An 18,331-nucleotide genomic window follows, 5' to 3' on the forward strand; every position below is an offset into this window, starting at 1 on the left:
CTTTTGGATGTGTAAGTTCTTGTTCACCATGTTAATGCCTTTTCTTTTCACTAAGTCAAATGTTATACTGGGTAAACAAGTAGTGTTAAAAACAGGGTTTTCTCCTCTAAATATGGGACATGGTAATATGCTTTGTATGTGTCCATATCCATGTTCCCATATATATCCTAGTATTTTAACTTTTCCGTGTTTTATCACTATAGGATATTCAAATATCTGTCATGTAATTCTGTTGATTATGTTACATATTTGAAGAAGTATGATCTTAGAAACATGATTTATTTCATGTAGAGTCGACATAGTGTTATCGACATCAAAAAAGTTTATTTTGATGTGATTCTGGTGTGAAACTCGCACCGCATAAGTTGTTGATGTAATATTAAATTTTACCCCTCCTCGCATTACTACTTCGTTTCATATCCAATTCCACTTACATTGCTTATTTGTCCGGACCACGTTAACTATAAGCTTTTATACCCTTTTTCATTTTTTTATAACTTCTATTACTCTCTTACATTGCGAGGTTTTGATCTTTGATGATCTATCATGTGACCCTCCATTATTTTTTTTCTTATTTAATGTTGAAAATGAATTAAGCATATCTGAAACCAGTTTATATTGTTTCCTGGGCATTTACCAATTACGTAACATTAATGCTGACAGAAAACTTTGAAACAGGGGGAAAAAAGCTTGTAGCCCTAGACTCTTCTATTTCTCCCTCTTATATTGCCTTTTTTTATTGACTTATATTGCTAATATTTCAAATTAATCGTAGACCATAAATGACGTTATGCTGGGAATAACATCGGCTGGGCTTTCTCGTTATCTCAGTACGAGATACAATGATACTTCCAATGAGAAAAAGAATGCGGGGAGCCTCCCAGCAAATATCAGACTCAGAACAACTCTCATGGTGAACATTAGGGCGCCAGCAGGGATCGATGTAAACAATTCAATTAGTTTCTCATTTTTCTTTCTACTATTTTTGAACGTTGAGTTTTTTAACTAATTTTTTAAATTAATGGAATATATAGGAAATGACCAAAATGATTGAAGGTGATAATAGCTGCACAACGTGGGGGAATTGGCTGGGCTACATGATTGTTCCAATCCCCATTATGATTTGCAAAGACCCCCTGGATTATATCCGAAAGGGAATAGAGATTGCCCAAAGGAAGAGGACATCATTGGAGGCAATTTTCACTTACATAACTGGTTGTCTAATAATCAAAATTTTGGGAATCAAGGTTTGCATTTCTATTTAATCTCTTCTGTCATTTACTAAAACCCCATGTTTTGTAATTTAGTATATTAGGAAGTTAAGGAGAAAATACTTGATGAATTGGTATTCTTTATTCTTATATTTACTTAGAAACTAATATTTTAGACCATGTTAAGCAGCTTCAGCCAATAACTCTACTCTACTCTAGGAATTTCAAAGACATATATACATCATTTATGAATTGAATTCACATCAATTTCTTTCCTATGCGGTGTGTGTGTGTGTGTGTGTGTGTGTGTGTGTGTGTGTGTGTGTGTGTGTGTGTGTGTGTGTGTGTGTGTGTGTGTGTGTGTGTGTGTGTGTGTGTGTGTGTGTGTGTGTGTGTGTGTGTGTGTGTGTGTGTGTGTGTGTGTGTGTGTGTGTGTGTGTGTGTGTGTGTGTGTGTGTGTGTGTGTGTGTGTGTGTGTGTGTGTGTGTGTGTGTGTGTGTGTGTGTGTGTGTGTGTGTGTGTGTGTGTGTGTGTGTGTATATATATATATATATATGTGTGTGTGTGTGTGTGTGTGTGTGTGTGTGTGTGTGTGTGTGTATATATATATATATGTATAAGTTTTTTTTAATATGTTTTGATAACATGTTATTAGGATTTCTAATCTATTTTGGTAACATGATTCTTAATTTGTTTTGGTAATATGTTATTAGGATTCCTAATTTGTTTTGTTTTTGGTTTTAGGATTCCTAGTCTGTTTTGATTTTAGGTTTTCTATATATATGGAACGTTTTAGAAGAGATTAGAATCATCAAAAAGAGGAGAGTTGTGATCATAGATTAGAGTGACTTTTGATCATTGTGAGGGGGAGATATTGTGAGCAAGTTGAGAGCTTTGGTTGAGGGTTAGTTTGTGAGTTTTTGTGAGATTGTAACCCTTTGTATTCTCCTTGATTTAGTGGAATCTCTCCATCCTCTCCCCGTAGACGTAGACAAATTGCCGAACCACGTATATCTCTGTGTTTGTGGTTGATCTGTCGTATTTCAGTTTTGGATTGTGCTCGTGTGTGATTGGTTATTCTTCTTCCGTGCTTACGACTTGTTTGGTGAGCGAGCACGCTTCCGCATAGGCGCGCGACAATTGGTATCAGAGCACAACATCCTCTTCTTCTCATCTTTCCTCATTTCCATCTAGAACAAAACTAAGGATTAGAACAAAGTAAAATAGAGAGATTTTTAATTTATCAAAATACAAAAGAAATTTTCATCTAATATGTTATGATTTTATAAAATAGAAATTATCTTAGGAAGAAGCGATCTTTGGAATGGTAAAGTGTTGGATGCTTTGTTCATGAAAAGGCAATTTTGCCTTTGTGAATAGTCCCACATTGGAAAATGAGATGAATAGTATTGGGTATATAATGGTTCTCTCCTTATTGGGCTTTGAATAGTGTTTTGGGTTTTGTGGGCTTTGCATATCTATCTCACAGACGCGTGCGCACACGCACGCCACGCCCCGCACGCGCGCGCGTGCGCGCGTGCCACACCGTATCGCACACGCACACATTTTTGCTTCTCAAGCTTTTATTTTTGCACGTTTTACACGTTTTGTAACGGCTGCATGCGGTAACTGAAGCAAGATTTGTGCGTAACGGTCCCTTGGATTCAGCGGGGGTTACACTTCTCCTCACCTATATAAGCAGGCTTGGAGCTCATTCAGAGGTACACCAACGAAGAGAAGAACTTCTTCTTTCTCTACTCTCATTTCTCCAAGAATATTTTGGCTACATATTTACATTTATATTTTGGGCAACCGTTTTTCGTCTGAGCATAAGCTCTGTGACTCACGCCCGAGTGCAGAGGCCGGCCGATTCTGGGGGTTTTTACCGCTAGGGGAGAGGGGACAGATTGCGCCAGGGCGATAGGCGGGTCCTCAATCTTCTAGGGTAGTGACATCACGACTGCTCCCGATCAGGCCTGAATTTTCTAACTCTTTAATTTGAATTTTTTATTATTATATTCCTGTTTTGACAGCAATCTAGAAGATTGACAAAAATTTCTTGCTGTTAATTTAAATTAAAAAAAAATGTTCATCGGGATTACTGTTCACCCGAATCTTCATATATTACTTGTTGTATTAGTTAATTGTTTTAATTTATTGCATCTAAATTAGTTAAAAAAGAAAAAAAAATTCTGCTTCTGTACTCAATTTCTGCATTTGTCACTTTTCATATATATATAGTAAAGAAACAAAAAATCTTTAAGTGAACCGGTTCAAGTTTTCTTGGATTAGTTGGTGTCTAAGGCAATGTTTAAGGGTTGCGTAAAGCGCTCTGTAAGAAACGAGGTACTTAATAGATCTTTGATCAACCTCTAGTACTATCCTTACCTGGCTAAACTACCCGAGTAAAACTTTAATTTTTTCACTTTTAGAGTTTTTAGTTAAGAGCAGGTTTAATTAAGTTTCTGGTCTAGTAGTATTGACAAAATCCTTTATTTGATCAGATTACATCTACCTAGACTAGTAAACTCAAATTGGACTTATGGCAATTCCTGATCATTCAAAAAGTAGACTAGTAAACTCAAATTGGACTTATGGCAATTCCTGATCATTCAAAAAGTGTCAAACCTAAGAAGTTCACCGGTGTCAACTATAAACGGTGGGCTAATCAGATAAAATACTGGCTCACTATCTTAGGTCTTTTATCTGCTATTAACACTCCTGAGTCTTCTACTAGTGGTTCTCAACCTTTGACTCCTGATCCTGCACAGCCTGCTCCTTCCATTTCTGGTTCTGGTGCTAGCTCCTTTTCTAGCTCTATAAAACCAGAAGAAATCAACTATCATTGTTGTCATAGGATTCTTAGTGCACTTGCGGACAACCTTTATGACATATACTATGAGTTCAAAAGTGCAAAAGACCTATGGAATGCTCTTGAAGCAGAATATGGCTATGATGATGCTGGAATTCTGCGTTTCACCTCCTCCTCCTTCAATAAGTTCATGATGGTTGATGACAAGCCCATTAATGAACAAATTCATGAATTCCTAGATTTTCTCCGTCATCTCCAATCAAAAGGAAACACTTTTACTGACGATTATAAAGTTTCCTGTTTGATTGATAAACTTCCTCCCTTCTGATCTAGATTTGCTGGAGATCTTCGACACAAGTAAGGAGATCTAACCTTAACTGAAGCCCTCAAGGCTATTCGTATTGAAGACCAGCATAGACAAAATTCCAACACCAAGAATGAAACAAAAGCTAAAGTAAACTTGGTAGAGGATAAGCCTAAATCTAAGAATTTCAAACCCAAAGGTAAGAAATTCAAGAAAAATCAACAATCTTTCAACAAATCTTTAAATCTAGACCAGGATAGGCAAAATTCCAACACCAAGAATGAAACAAAAGCTAAAGTAAACTTGGTAGAGGATAAGCCTAAATCTAAGAATTTCAAACCTAAAGGTAAGAAATTCAAGAAAAATCAACAATCTTTCAACAAAATTTTCAACAAATCTTCCTTCAAACCAAATCCTAATTCTTCCAGCCATAAGTCTGATGGAAAGTTCTGCTTTGTCTGTGGTAGAACCAACCACATGGCTCCCAACTGTTTCTTTTGGAAGAAGGAACCGGCTAAACCTATTCCTAAAGGAAATGGATCCAACAAAGTTAATATGATTGAAATGAATCCAACCTCTTTCAGGTTAGCCTCTTCATCTCATCTTATAAATTCTATAACTTCTTCCACTGATTGGTATTTGGATTCCGGAGTAAATATCCACATCTGTAATGATCGCTCTTGGTTTTTATATTATCAGGAATCAAGTGGAGGAAGCATAAGCTTAGCAGATGACTCCACTAAATCAAAAATAGGAAGTGGACGTATAGAGTTCACCATGACTTCTGGGAAAGCTCTTCATCTGCAAGGCGTTTATCATGTTCCTTCTCTCCGCCGCAATCTGATTAGTGAATCTCTTCTTCTTAGAGATGGTTATAGGATTGTAAAAGAATCCAACAAATTTGTGATTACAAAGAGTAATGTTTTCATAGGAAAATGTTTTATCTGCAATGGCCTTTTCAAACTCAATGTAATCAATTCCAGTTCTAATAAAATTTCTGAGTCTTCTGTTATACAAATTGTTGAATCTTGTGATGTCTGGCATGGATGACTTGGACATGTCAATTTTCAAACCTTACAGAGAATGAGTAAATTAAACCTTATTCCCAAATCTTCTCATGATACCTCATCTAAGTGTGAAATCTGTGTTCAAGGGAAACACACTAAAAAATCCTTCAAGTCTATAACTAGAAACTCCGAACCCCTTGAATTAATTCATAGTGATGTGTGTGACTCAAACCGAGTTCTCACTCGAGGGGGTAGGAGGTATTTTGTGACTTTTATAGACGATCACTCCAGATATTGTTACACCTATCTTCTCAAAACTAAAGATGAAGTCTTAGATAGGTTTAAGGTGTACAAAGCTGAATCTGAGAACCAACTTGACAGGAAGATCAAGATTCTAAGATCTGATCGTGGGGGGGAGTATACCTCAAATCATATGACTGAATATTACCAAGAACACGGTATTATTCATGAGGTTACTGCTCTCTATACACCACAGTCTAACGGGGTAGTTGAACGAAAGAATAGAACCCTAATGGACATGGTGAACTGTATGTTACTCAGTTCAGGAGCACCTGAAAATCTCTGGGGTGAAGCTCTTCTTTCTGCTTGCTTCATTCTTAATAGGATTCCCCAGAAAAATTCTGATACAACTCCTTATGAATATTGGAAGGGGAGATCTCCTAATCTGAATTTCTTCCGGGTTTGGGGTTACTTGGCTAAAGTAGCTATTCCCGAATCTAAGAAGAGAAAAATTGGTTCTAAGACTATAGATGCTGCTTTTATTGGATATGCACTAGATAGTAATGTTAACAGATTTCTAGTCATCAACTCTGAAATCAGTGACATATCCAATAATACCATCATTGAAGAAAGAGATGCAGTCTACTTTGAAAACATCTTTCCTTTCAAATCTAAAATCTCAGAAAATCTCAGATCATCCATTCCTTCTAATCTACCATCCTCCAGTTCTTCTCAACCTCTTGATATTGAACCTCGAAGAAGCAAAAGAGGTAGAATCGAAAAGGATTTTGGAGAAGACTTCCTTACCTTTCTTGTTGAAGGTGATCCAAGCTCATTCCAAGAAGCAATGGATTCACCTGAATCTCCTTTCTGGAAAGAAGCCATTGATAATGAAATTAAATCTATCATGGAAAACCATACTTGGATACTCACCGACTTACCTCCAGGTTGTAAACCTATTGGTTGTAAGTGGATATTCAAGAAGAAACTCAGAGCTGATGGTTCCATAGATAAATTTAAAGCTAGATTAGTAGCTAAAGGCTTTACTCAAAAGGGCATTGATTATTTTGATACCTATTCTCCTGTAGCCCGAATCTCAACTATCCGAGTATTATTAGCCTTTTCTGCTATCCATAAGCTAATCATACATCAGATGGATGTCAAGACTGCTTTCCTGAATGGTGATTTAGATGAAGAGATCTATATGCACCAACCTGAAGGCCCCATTGCCAAGGATCAGGAAAACAAAGTCTGTAAGATTGTTAAATCTTTGTATGGTCTTAAACAAGCTCCTAAACAATGGCACCAGAAATTTGACAACGTCATTGCATAATATGGCTTCACTGTGAATGAACACGATAAATGTGTCTATTCTAAAGTGATAAACAATGACTATGTCATTATCTATCTCTATGTTGATGATATCCTTATCTTTGGAACAACACTTGAATTAATTTCAAAGGTTAAGGATTATCTTTCCAAACACTTTATTATGAAAGACTTAGGTCTTGCAGACATGATACTTGGAATGAAAATCTCTAGAGACACTAGAGGAATATCTTTGAGTCTTTCCCATAGCATTGAGAAAATACTAATAAAATTCAACTTTCATAACTCTAAACTTGTTTCCACTCCTTATGATTATTCTATATCCTTGAAGAAGAATGAAGGTGATCCTGTCTCCCAGCTAAGGTATTCTCAGCTGATTGGATCTCTTCTTTACATATCCAACCGGACCAGACCCGATATAGCATATGCTGTAGGGAGACTGAGCCGGTATACTAGCAACCCTAGCAAAGATCATTGGACTTCCTTAGAAAGAGTATTCAAATATCTAAAGGGCACAATTGACTATTGCTTGACTTACATAGGTTACCCTGATGCTATAGAAGGGTATAGTGACGCCAACTGGGTCACGGATTCGAACAGTATAAAATCTACATCTGGATATATATTTCTTTTTGGTGGTGCAGCTGTATCCTGAAAATCTTGTAAGCAAACTGTAATTGCCAGGAGCACCATGAAGTCTGAATTGATTGCTCTTGATACTACTTGCACAGAAGTCGAATGGTTAAAAGATCTTCTCTCTGAACTTCCTTTGGTCCCTAAACCCTCTCCTCCTATTTCCATTCACTCTGATTCTAGATCTACCATAGAGCTTCTAAAGCAAGTACATGTAAATAAAAAACATAACAAACATATTCAAATAAGATATAAGTCTGTACAACGCCTATTAGGCAAAGTTGTGATCTTGGACTTTGTAAAGTCTGAGAAAAATCTTGCTGACCCTTTGACTAAGGGATTATCCAGGAGTGTGGTTCTGGATTCATCGAGGGAGATGGGGTTAAGCCCATAAATGAGGTCACTAACAGCGGCAACCCAACCATTATTTGGAGACGTAGTCCCAATGTCGGTTCAATGTGGTAGAAACAAGTTGGACAAGTGACTCTCATGTGGAGCATCGACCTAGATATATTTAAATATCATTATGTAGCATTTGCTACTACCCCTTCTCTATGATGACGATGCTCTTATGATACAGCTAGTTAGGCTGAGTTTTACTCTTAATAAGTCCAACGCGTGTATTGTGGGGGGTATTAAATAAACAGCTGTAGTACCCTTTGAGGACTTACCTTGCCCAACCTATATTTATTTTGTGATTTATTTATTGATTTATTATTTTTGAATTTTCAGTCAATATTGTCTTTTGGGGGGGACTGTTGGATGCTTTGTTCATGAAAAGGTAATTTTACCTTTGTGAATAGTCCCACATTGAAAAATGAGATGAATATATTGGGTATATAATGGTTCTCTCCTTATTGGGCTTTGAATAGTATTTTGGGTTTTGTGGGCTTTGCATATCTATCTCACACGTGCGCGCGCGCCCGCACGCCACGCCTCGCCCGCACGCGCGCGCCACGCCACGCCGCACACGCACACATTTTTTCTTCTCAAGCTTTTATTTTTGCACGTTTTACACGTTTTGTAACGGCTGCATGCGGTAACTGGAGCAAGATTTGTGCGTAACGGTCCCTTGGATTCAGCGGGGGTTACACTTCTCCTCACCTATATAAGCAGGCTTGGAGCTCATTCAGAGGTACACCAACGAAGAGAAGAACAACTTCTAAGCTCTCTTCTTTCTTTACTCTCATTTCTCCAAGAATATTTTGGCTACATATTTACATTTATATTTTGGGCAACCGTTTTTCGTCTGAGCATAAGCTCTGTGACTTACGCCCGAGTGCAGAGGCCGGCCGATTCCGGAGGTTTTTACCGCTAGGGGAGAGGGGATAGATTGCGCCAGGGCGATAGGCGGGTCCTCAATCTTCTAGGGCAGTGACATCACGACTGCTCCCGATCAGGCCTGAATTTTCTAACTCTTTAATTTGGATTTTTTATTATTATATTCTTGTTTTGACAGCATAAAGTACAAAAATATCCACATAGAAGCTATCAAATATGCAATCATCAAATAAATTAGGATTTATGAAAAAAAATAAAGAGATAGAAAAAAACTCTTATAATTTTATAAATAAAAATTTTTAAAAATCACATCTCTTTGATCCATAAAATTAAACCTAAAAAGTTGTTCAGGTTATGCAAGAAAGGAGAAAAGAAGAGGACCATAACTGTTTGATGAATGATGCCACAATTATCTGGAATCTCATGTAATCATTCCTATATATTAACTAATCCGATATACTGCAACTAGTTTTTCTTATTGCATTTTCTCTACTTTTTTTATTATTGTTTCATCTACAATGTAACAAAGAATTAGAATAAAAATGCTACAATATGGAAAAAATATGTGAAATTAAAAAAGACGAAAAGTTACTTTTATCTCACTTACTTGAATATTAATACACTCAAAATTTAAATATAAAATACTTAAGATGGAGCCAAAATATTGCTTAGAAATCTGTATTGAAAAGATTCTAAAAATAAATAAAATGACAAATATAATTAAGAGTTATGAAATTAGAAATAATTTATATCACGATCTTTCGTAGCCTCAATCAACTTACTCTAGTTTTTTTTGTTATTTGTTCATTTGTCACAAAATAAAGTATTAAAAAATAAAATTCATAAATTAAATAATTTTTTATTCGTGATTAAAAAATCACATTAGATACAGCTGGGTATCTTTTTTTTTAATTAACGAAGGCATTTATCCTACAATTGAATACCTTCATTAAATGAAAAATGCAAACATTGTGATATAAGTGGATTTAAATATTAATCATAATTAAAATTAAAATATAAAATAAATAAAACCAAAAGCCAAACTCAACCGAAACCCTAAGGCCTAACCATAACCACGACCATAAACAGAAACATGAAACTTTATGAAAATTGATAAAATAAAAAATTATAAAAATTAATATAATAAGAACATTACAATACAAAAAACTATGAAAAAATACGGATAAGAACATTACAACATAATGAAGAATGAGAAACAACCAAAAAGAAAAGATATAAAAAACAAAAGATTAAAATGCATGAATTGAAATATAAATAAATGCATGGTGATTTAAAGGAATTGAAAGAACAAACATAAGCAAAATTTAAACGGCTTCTCAATCCTTAAAAAATAAAAAAATAGAATAAAGTAATTAAGAAAATCTTATTAGAATGCTAAGAGAATTATTATCAATATTTTTACCATTTTAGACTATGAAATGCTATCGTGAGCTTCTCTGCCTTGTTAGGATTATTAGAAAGTTGAATCTTTTTTTTTATGTGTGGGTATAGATCGAATAGAAAGAAGAGAGAAAGATATTTAGGGTTTATGAAAGAGGAATATTTATATTTATTTGATTGGAGCCTAAGTTTGTTTAGAATATCTTTTTTGCATATAAAAGGATATATTGTGATCTTTTGAGTTATTATTTTTAACCAAAATTATAGCTAATCCGAAAACATTTGTGCTATTTGAATAAAATCTATTTCATATCCTTCTCCAGTTCCCTTTACCTAATTATTCTTGCTTTTTATTACAAAATCTACAAATTGTTGTGCATGATTTGAGGAATGGTATTGTTAAATTAACTAAATTTAAAATATGACATGTTCAATTTTTCATATTCGTTTACTTAATTATGGTTAATTTTATTATAAAATCTAAATTTTATTTTGTATAAATTAGGGAACAATATTAACTCAAATAAATTTTAAAAATGTATCTTGTATTCTTTTGCATATTTGTTAACTTAATTATGGTTATTTTTTATTATAAAATCTAAAATTTATTATGCATCATTTAAGAAGCACTGTTAAATCAAATAAAATTTAAAAATATGCCATGTATTTTTTTTTTGCATATTTGTTTACTTAATTATGCTTAGTTTTGATACAAAAGTTTAAAATTTATTGCGCATGATTTAAGGAATGGTATTAAATCAAATAAAATTTAAAAATATGCCATGTATTTTTTTTTGCATATTTGTTTACTTAATTATGCTTAGTTTTGATACAAAAGTTTAAAATTTATTGTGCATGATTTAAGGAATGGTATTAAATCAAATAAAATTTAAAAATATGCGATGCATTTTTTTGCATATTTGTTTGCTTAAGGGGGTGTTTGGCAATCTGAAAGTGAATTTAAAATATGTAAGTTACTTTTTTTTGCAAATGACTTTTACATCCATGTCAGCACGCAAGTGAAATACATTGTTTGTTTGAAAAATTAAATTATTATCGAAAGTACAATGTGAAGATGACGTGGCAAAATAAGATTAATTAGAAAATATAATTAAAATTATTTAATTAAATTAGTTACCTTTTTGTTACTTTCATGTGACTTCACCATTTTTTTAGGGGAAGTCAAAATTGCATTAAATCTTATGTGGCAACTTTCTTACATCTCACTTTCATAACCACTTACATGAAAACAAACACCTTAATTGTTAAATGAAAGTAACTTTATCACTTTCATCTTTCACTTGCATGCAAACAAACACCCCCTAATTATGAGTAGTTTTGATACAAAAGTTTAAATTTTATCGTGCATGATTTAAGGAACAATATTAAATCAATTAAAATTTAAAATATTCCATATATTCTTTTTGCATATTTGTTTACTAAATTATGTTTAGATTTTATTATAAAATTTAAGATTTAGAAAAATTATTAAAAAATGAAAGAAAATAAAATGTCACATATCATTTTCTCATGTGCTTAGGTATCAGCGAGCAGTTAGATGAGAATGCTACATGTCAGAAAAATTTGTGAAGGAAAACATTTGAATTGTCATGATGCGGAGAGTTTAAAGTTATTTGGTTTTTCTCTAAAGTATACCTTGATATAGGAAGAAAGAAAATAAAATGTAACATGTCATTTTTTTTGTGTGTTTAGATTTTAGTGAGTTATTAGATAAGGATGTTGCACGTATAAAAAATATGCGGAGGAAAAAACGATGACGTGTCGCGACTTATATAGAGTTCGAAGTCATTTGGTTTTGCTTTAAAGTATATCCTAGTATAAGATTGGTTAACCTATCTAGTAAGATTTATAGTTTCTTGTTTTATGTTTGTGGAGAAATATTACTAGTTTGTTTATAAATACTAATTGAGATACACGTGTAATGCACGTGGTTGAATATCATGATTATTTAAATTAATAAAAATAGAGTAAAAATAAAAAACAAAGTTTTTTGTGGGACTGATCATCAACTCAATAATCTCGCTCTTAAATAAAATATTATCATTGTTTCCTTCAACCGATACTGTGGCTACGTGGTCTACTATTTGTGAGTTATAAACACATTAATTTAGTACAACATCTCTATTTATTAGTATCTTAAAGTCTTCAAAAGATGGGTGATCATTCAATTCGCAAAAGAATTTTGCATATGGATTTACTTGCAATATGTCCATTAAACTTTTAGTTGTGGTTTGACTCATATTCATGTTAACTTTTAGTTAATGTTTCACTCATATTTATATTAACTAATATTCACATTCAATTTTATAGTTCATTCTCTGTATCATAGAAGTAAAACTGAAAGTATGAAGAATTATTTTCTTACGAAATTAGAACAGAGAGATTATGATATATTTCGTCATGTGCTCTAAATATAAAAAATTCTTTTTTCTTTGATGCAAACCCCCTATCAAATCTTACCCCAAACGATGTGAATGAAAAATGCTATTATAACTCACTTACCTAGGACAATTATATTGTATATAAGATACACAATTCATCTAGAATATCCATATCTCCTAAGTAGATTTTACTGTTATGAGAGCAACATGTTAGAGGCTTGTATTTAAACTTTTTAATTTGGCTCTATAAAAGACACAAGAATTTAGAGTACATAGCTTATATATCGTAAAGAGCATATCAATTCATGAAGAATTTTTTCTAATAATGATATTATTACAATGATATTACTATTTAATATTAAATCAATTTTATTATATAAGATTATATGACTCTTTTTAATAATTAAATTATAAAGTATATATATGGAAATCTCGATGCTTATAGACAGTAGTTGGACTCCATAAAATAGGTTAACTTTATATTATAGTTTGATATTTGTAGTGCTATTGGCAATGCCATTACCTTTCCTCTTTATCTTATTATTCACACTTTTCTGATGTAAGTTCTCTTTTGCAAATCATTTAATTGGCTATATTTAATTTTTATAATATAAGAGGTTAGAATATTCTTTTATATTTAAAAAGTGTTAACATGATTTTCTTAAAAAATATATACACATAGTAACAATAATATATATTTTAGTGCAACTCAAACATTAGCTTGAAGCCATTTAGAGTGAGATCATTTCTATGCTAGAATGGTGATATAGTGATTACACAGTCTAAAAGTCAAAGAAGAAATTTCTATAAAGAAAAAGTAATTTAATATGTCAAATTAAGAACTAATTTAGAAAATATACATTGTCAGTGCAGATAGCTATAGAAAGTAAGGTATATATCTTCATAAAAATTTCATAGTGAGTGACCAACTACAATCAGAGGTTAGAAACTAAGGTATAATTATTATTTTAGTTACTAATTTGATACGCGTAACTATAGAATAAATCTTCAAAAAAAAAATAGAATTGAGATTGTATTAAGCTGTAGGTAAATAAATAAATGTTATTAGAGCTCCTCTTTATATTGAATTTAAAAGTAATAATTTAAATTATTAAGCATTAAATGTTAGCTCATGTGAGAAAGTAAAGTAATATATGGTCTATATACGTATATAGTCAATCAATCAAACGTATTAAAATTATAATGACCATAGTCAAAATTATATTGTGGGTTCACATTAAATATAATTTATAAAAAATAATACATTAAAGTCAAAATCTTTTTAACCACTACATAGATTATCTGAAATTTTTTACATATATAAACTATATTACCTAGGAATAGTGATGTCACACTTAACTATGGTCTAATAATCTTAAGAACGATTTATTCTTCAATATCATCATTAATTGACATATATGTGCATTACACTGAAAACACAATAAAAATTTAGAAAACTATAAAATAAATACCCTCAAAAGTTTTAAAAAGTGTGAAAAACACCCTAAAATTTATAATTTACAAATACACAAAACTATTAAACATTACATTAAAATCAAGGAATTATAAAAAAATTATTGAAAATTTTCAAACTTTGGAGGGGTAATTTGCAATGTACTAAACTTTAAGGGTATTTTTATAAATTTTAAATTTAATAGATTTTCAAATAGTTATTTTCTTTTCAAAAAATTATGGGTAATATTTACTATAAAAAGTTTTTCCTAAACCTATACTTTTAAAATGCGTATGATACTTTTTGTAAAATTTTAATTTTTAAGGGGCTGTTAGTAATTTTGCATATTCATTTTAGTGTCTATAGGTTAGAAATTATTATGGAGTTTTTTTATAAATTATGAATTTCAAGGACTTTTTGTAATTTTTTTAAACTTATAGGCATTTTCTACATATTGTAAATTGTTTATAGACTATTATTACTTCCTATATATGCTTTTAATTTACTAATGAATTTAAAATTTACAGGGTGTTTTTGATAATTTTTAATTTTAAAGGATTGTTTGTATTTTTTTAAACTTTAAGGGTGTTTTCTATAAATTATAAATTATATATGGGATATTTATAATTCTTATATTTTAATGTACTGTTAGGTCAGAAATTATCAGGATTTTTATAAATTTTACAATTTTGAGGGTATTATTTTACAATTTGTAAAAAGTTCAGAGTGTGTATTGTAAATTCTATAAATTTTTGGGGGACGTTTGTGTTATTTGTAGGTTTTTAGTATGTTTATAAGTTTGACATTTTCAAGGTGTTTTTATAAATTATAATTTTTTAGGAGTGTTTTTGTAATTTTTAAACTTATAAGATATTTTTTTTCCAAAGTTAAAAACTTTTAGTTTCTAGTTAGCATATATTTTTTAGATTTCTCACTGAATTGATATAAGTAAAATTTATAAATTTCAAGATGCTTTAATAAAATTTTGAATTTGTATGGGCGTTTTTGTAATTTAAAAAACTTGGAGAATATTTTTTACAAAGTCTAAAATTTTTTAGGTGCTGGCTTGCATATGTCTTTTAGATTTCTCTATGAACTAAATTAAGTAAATGATTTGAATTATATGAAACGTATCTATTTTATCCAATAACATGTTAACTCTCGTTATGAATAGAATTAATCATTTGGTTACCAATTCAAAGAAGATAAGATAATTAGAACATATTAGGATAACAATGTAATATTCAAAAAAACCTAAGGGTAATATTAACCATAGAAAGATTTTCCTAAACTCGTACTTTTAAAGGGAGTATGATATGATGAAGATTATTTCTTATCCCCTTTGAAGAATAACCCGTCAAAAGAGTAAATCCTCAATTTTAATCAGAGGTTAATTTTTTAAGTACTGTTAATAGCACATGGTCCCCTGTCGTGTCCATGTTTTGCAATTACCACCCTTTAGTTTCATTGGTACAGATGCCCCCCTAGTTTCATTAGTAGCTATCCAACAAGCCATAGAGTATCAAAAACAGAAGAAAAGAAAGAACAGAAACATTGTTCACGTCTTTACAGTGGTGGTATATGGAAAACAGATAAACCTGATGTAGGACGTTTAATCTGAGTTGGAGTCTATTTAGATTAGGAAATATAGATTATGAAATAAATTCAATTTTAGAGTCAAATTAGATTAGGAAACAAAATCAATTTTGATTTATAATTTGTTTCCTCTATTATAAGGAGTCTTTTTAGGATAGAATTTGACACTTTCTTATTTTTGTAATTCTAGTCTTACCAGGAGTCTTATTTGATACTTTCTGTTTTTATAATTCTAGTATTACTAGGAGTCTTATTTGTTTTACTATTTAATAAGAGTCATGTAACCCAAAGGAAGAATACTTTTTCATCAATAAAATTTTTACTTTTAATATTTTCTTCGTGGATTTGAAGTTCTTCGTGGATTTGAAGATCGTTCTTTGTGGATTCAGAGAATACCCTTGGTGGATTCCGAGGTTATCACTTCCGTGCTGCGTCAATTGGTATCAGAGACTTGTTCCTCCGATCCGATGACAGGTGATGAAGCCCCTATTCCTCGAACTGAGTTCGACGTGCTGAGGTCCGACGTAGATCAGCTGAAAACCAATGGTGATCAGATGAGGGCTGCCATAGAGCGACTTACGATGACGGTAGAGCGTCTGAACAAGGTAGGAGTTCAAAATCGCGTTGATGGTCGCCAACGACGTGATCCGACTCCATATGATAAATTCAACAGGGACAATGATCTTAAGTAAGATTTAGAGTTGGGAAGAACAGTGAAGAAGTAATAAAGAAAGAAGAACCACCTCCAGAGCACAATATCTTTCGTACGATATGTACCGTGATGCCGAAATTTGTAATATTATTATTGATAGTCACAGTGGAAGGAATCTTGTCTCTCGGCGTATGGTGAATAAGTTAGGTTTGAAGACAGAGAAACACATACCTCTCGTTAAGATCGACTGGATTCACAAGGGTAATGATGTGCAGAACGATGAAGTGTGTCGAGTATCTTTTTCTATCGGCCGAACTTATGTTGATGAGGTTTTGTGTGATGTTGTCGAGATGGGTACTTGTCATATGCTTTTAGGTAGGTTATGGCAATTCAATAATGGAGCTACCCATAGGAGCAGAGACAATGTTTATATCTTCAAGAAAGATGGACAACGAATTGTGCTCAAGCCTTTTACAGAAAAGGAGCCATCTAAGATAAAGACTATTGAGAAGAAGGAACTCTTCGTGACAAATAACGATGCTTTAACAGAAAACATGAAGCAATCTAAATAGGTCTGTGATTTGGTTGTAACTAAAAAAGAAGAATATTCCATCGGATCGGAGGAACAAGGCTCTGATACCAATTGACGCAGCGCAGAAGTGATAACCTCAGAATCCACCAAGGGTGTTCTCTGAATCCACAAAGAACGATCTTCGAATCCACGAAGAACTTCGAATCCACGAAGAAAATATTGAAAATAAAAATTTTATTGATGAAAAGTTATTCTTCCTTTGGGGTTACATGACTCTTCTTAAATAGAAAAACAAATAAGACTCCTAGTAAGACTAGAATTACAAAAATAGAAAGTATCAAATAAGACTCCTGGTAAGACTAGAATTACAAAAATAAGAAAGTATCAAATTCTATCCTAAAAAGACTCCTTATAATAGAGGAAACAAATCATAAATCAAAATTGATTTTGTTTCCTAATCTAATTTGACTCTAAAATTGAATTTATTTTCTAATCTATATTTCCTAATCTAAATAGACTCCAACTCAGATTAAACGTCCTACATCAGTCTCCCCTTGTTGAAAGAAGCTCGACCTCGAACTTATATTTGTTAGAATAGTAGCTTCGTTGATAAATAATTTTCTTCTCTTGCAATGATATGCATCCGCCTTATATTTACGGGTTGTTTGGTTCGTTTTTTAACTCGGTGGAAAAGTTTTACACCACCTCCACATCAGATTTTTCCTAACCACGTAGGATATAAGCTTTCCGTCAATTTTTTTTTCCATCTTTGGTTCGCTAGGGTTGAAGAAGGGAAACTCGGTAAAAATTGCCGTTCGTTTTTTAACTCGGTGGAAAAGTTTTACACCACCTCCACATCAGATTTTTCCTAACCACGTAGGATATAAGCTTTCCGTCAATTTTTTTTTCCATCTTTGGTTCGCTAGGGTTGAAGAAGGGAAACTCGGTAAAAATTGCCGCCACATCAGATTTTTTCTCTCCTCAAATACCTTCCTCAACCTTGTGAAATCGACGAAAACTGCAGCCACGTCGGCTTTTTGCCATATAAACAAAAGTTTTCCCTTTTTTCCATGCGAACCAAACACAAGAAAAATAAATACATTGGTTTCCCACCATTTTTTTTTGCATGAACCAAAGCGAAACAATCTAATTCTTGGAAAAGTTTGGAAAACTCAAAACTTATGTTTTTGTACATGGAAATGCATTTCCCTATATCTAGGAAACGAACCAAACAGCCCCTTAGCATTGATTTTCTCCATATGTTGTTTTGTCTCCTCTGCTAGGGCTTCTTCTGTATAAAACTCGTTTTCTAATCTTTCCCATGACATGTGTATGTAATTGGCAACATGCGACTCTGTAGTTGGCATGAAAAACTCTTCTAAATATATTCCCTGTTGCTTCCTATATTCTAGTGTCGGCGGTATCATCTCATTGTTGTTGAAATTATTGATGATCATTGCTTCCAAAAAAGAATTTTC

The 18,331-nt window shown here is 32.4% G+C and overlaps 1 protein-coding gene across 1 annotated transcript in view; it reads left to right on the forward strand.

Moving 5' to 3' along the window:
* Positions 1–18,331, forward strand: part of LOC109840015 (O-acyltransferase WSD1-like) — a 69,580-nt gene that overhangs the window by 33,209 nt on the left and 18,040 nt on the right. Inside the window, exons 3-4 of the mRNA XM_020408508.1 lie at positions 776–943; positions 1,035–1,247. Coding sequence (XP_020264097.1) covers positions 776–943; positions 1,035–1,247 — 381 coding nt within the window. The remainder of the gene's footprint in view (positions 1–775; positions 944–1,034; positions 1,248–18,331) is intronic.

This window comes from Asparagus officinalis, chromosome 5 (assembly GCF_001876935.1).
Source record: "Asparagus officinalis chromosome 5, Aspof.V1, whole genome shotgun sequence".
Taxonomy (NCBI): Eukaryota; Viridiplantae; Streptophyta; class Magnoliopsida; order Asparagales; family Asparagaceae; genus Asparagus; species Asparagus officinalis.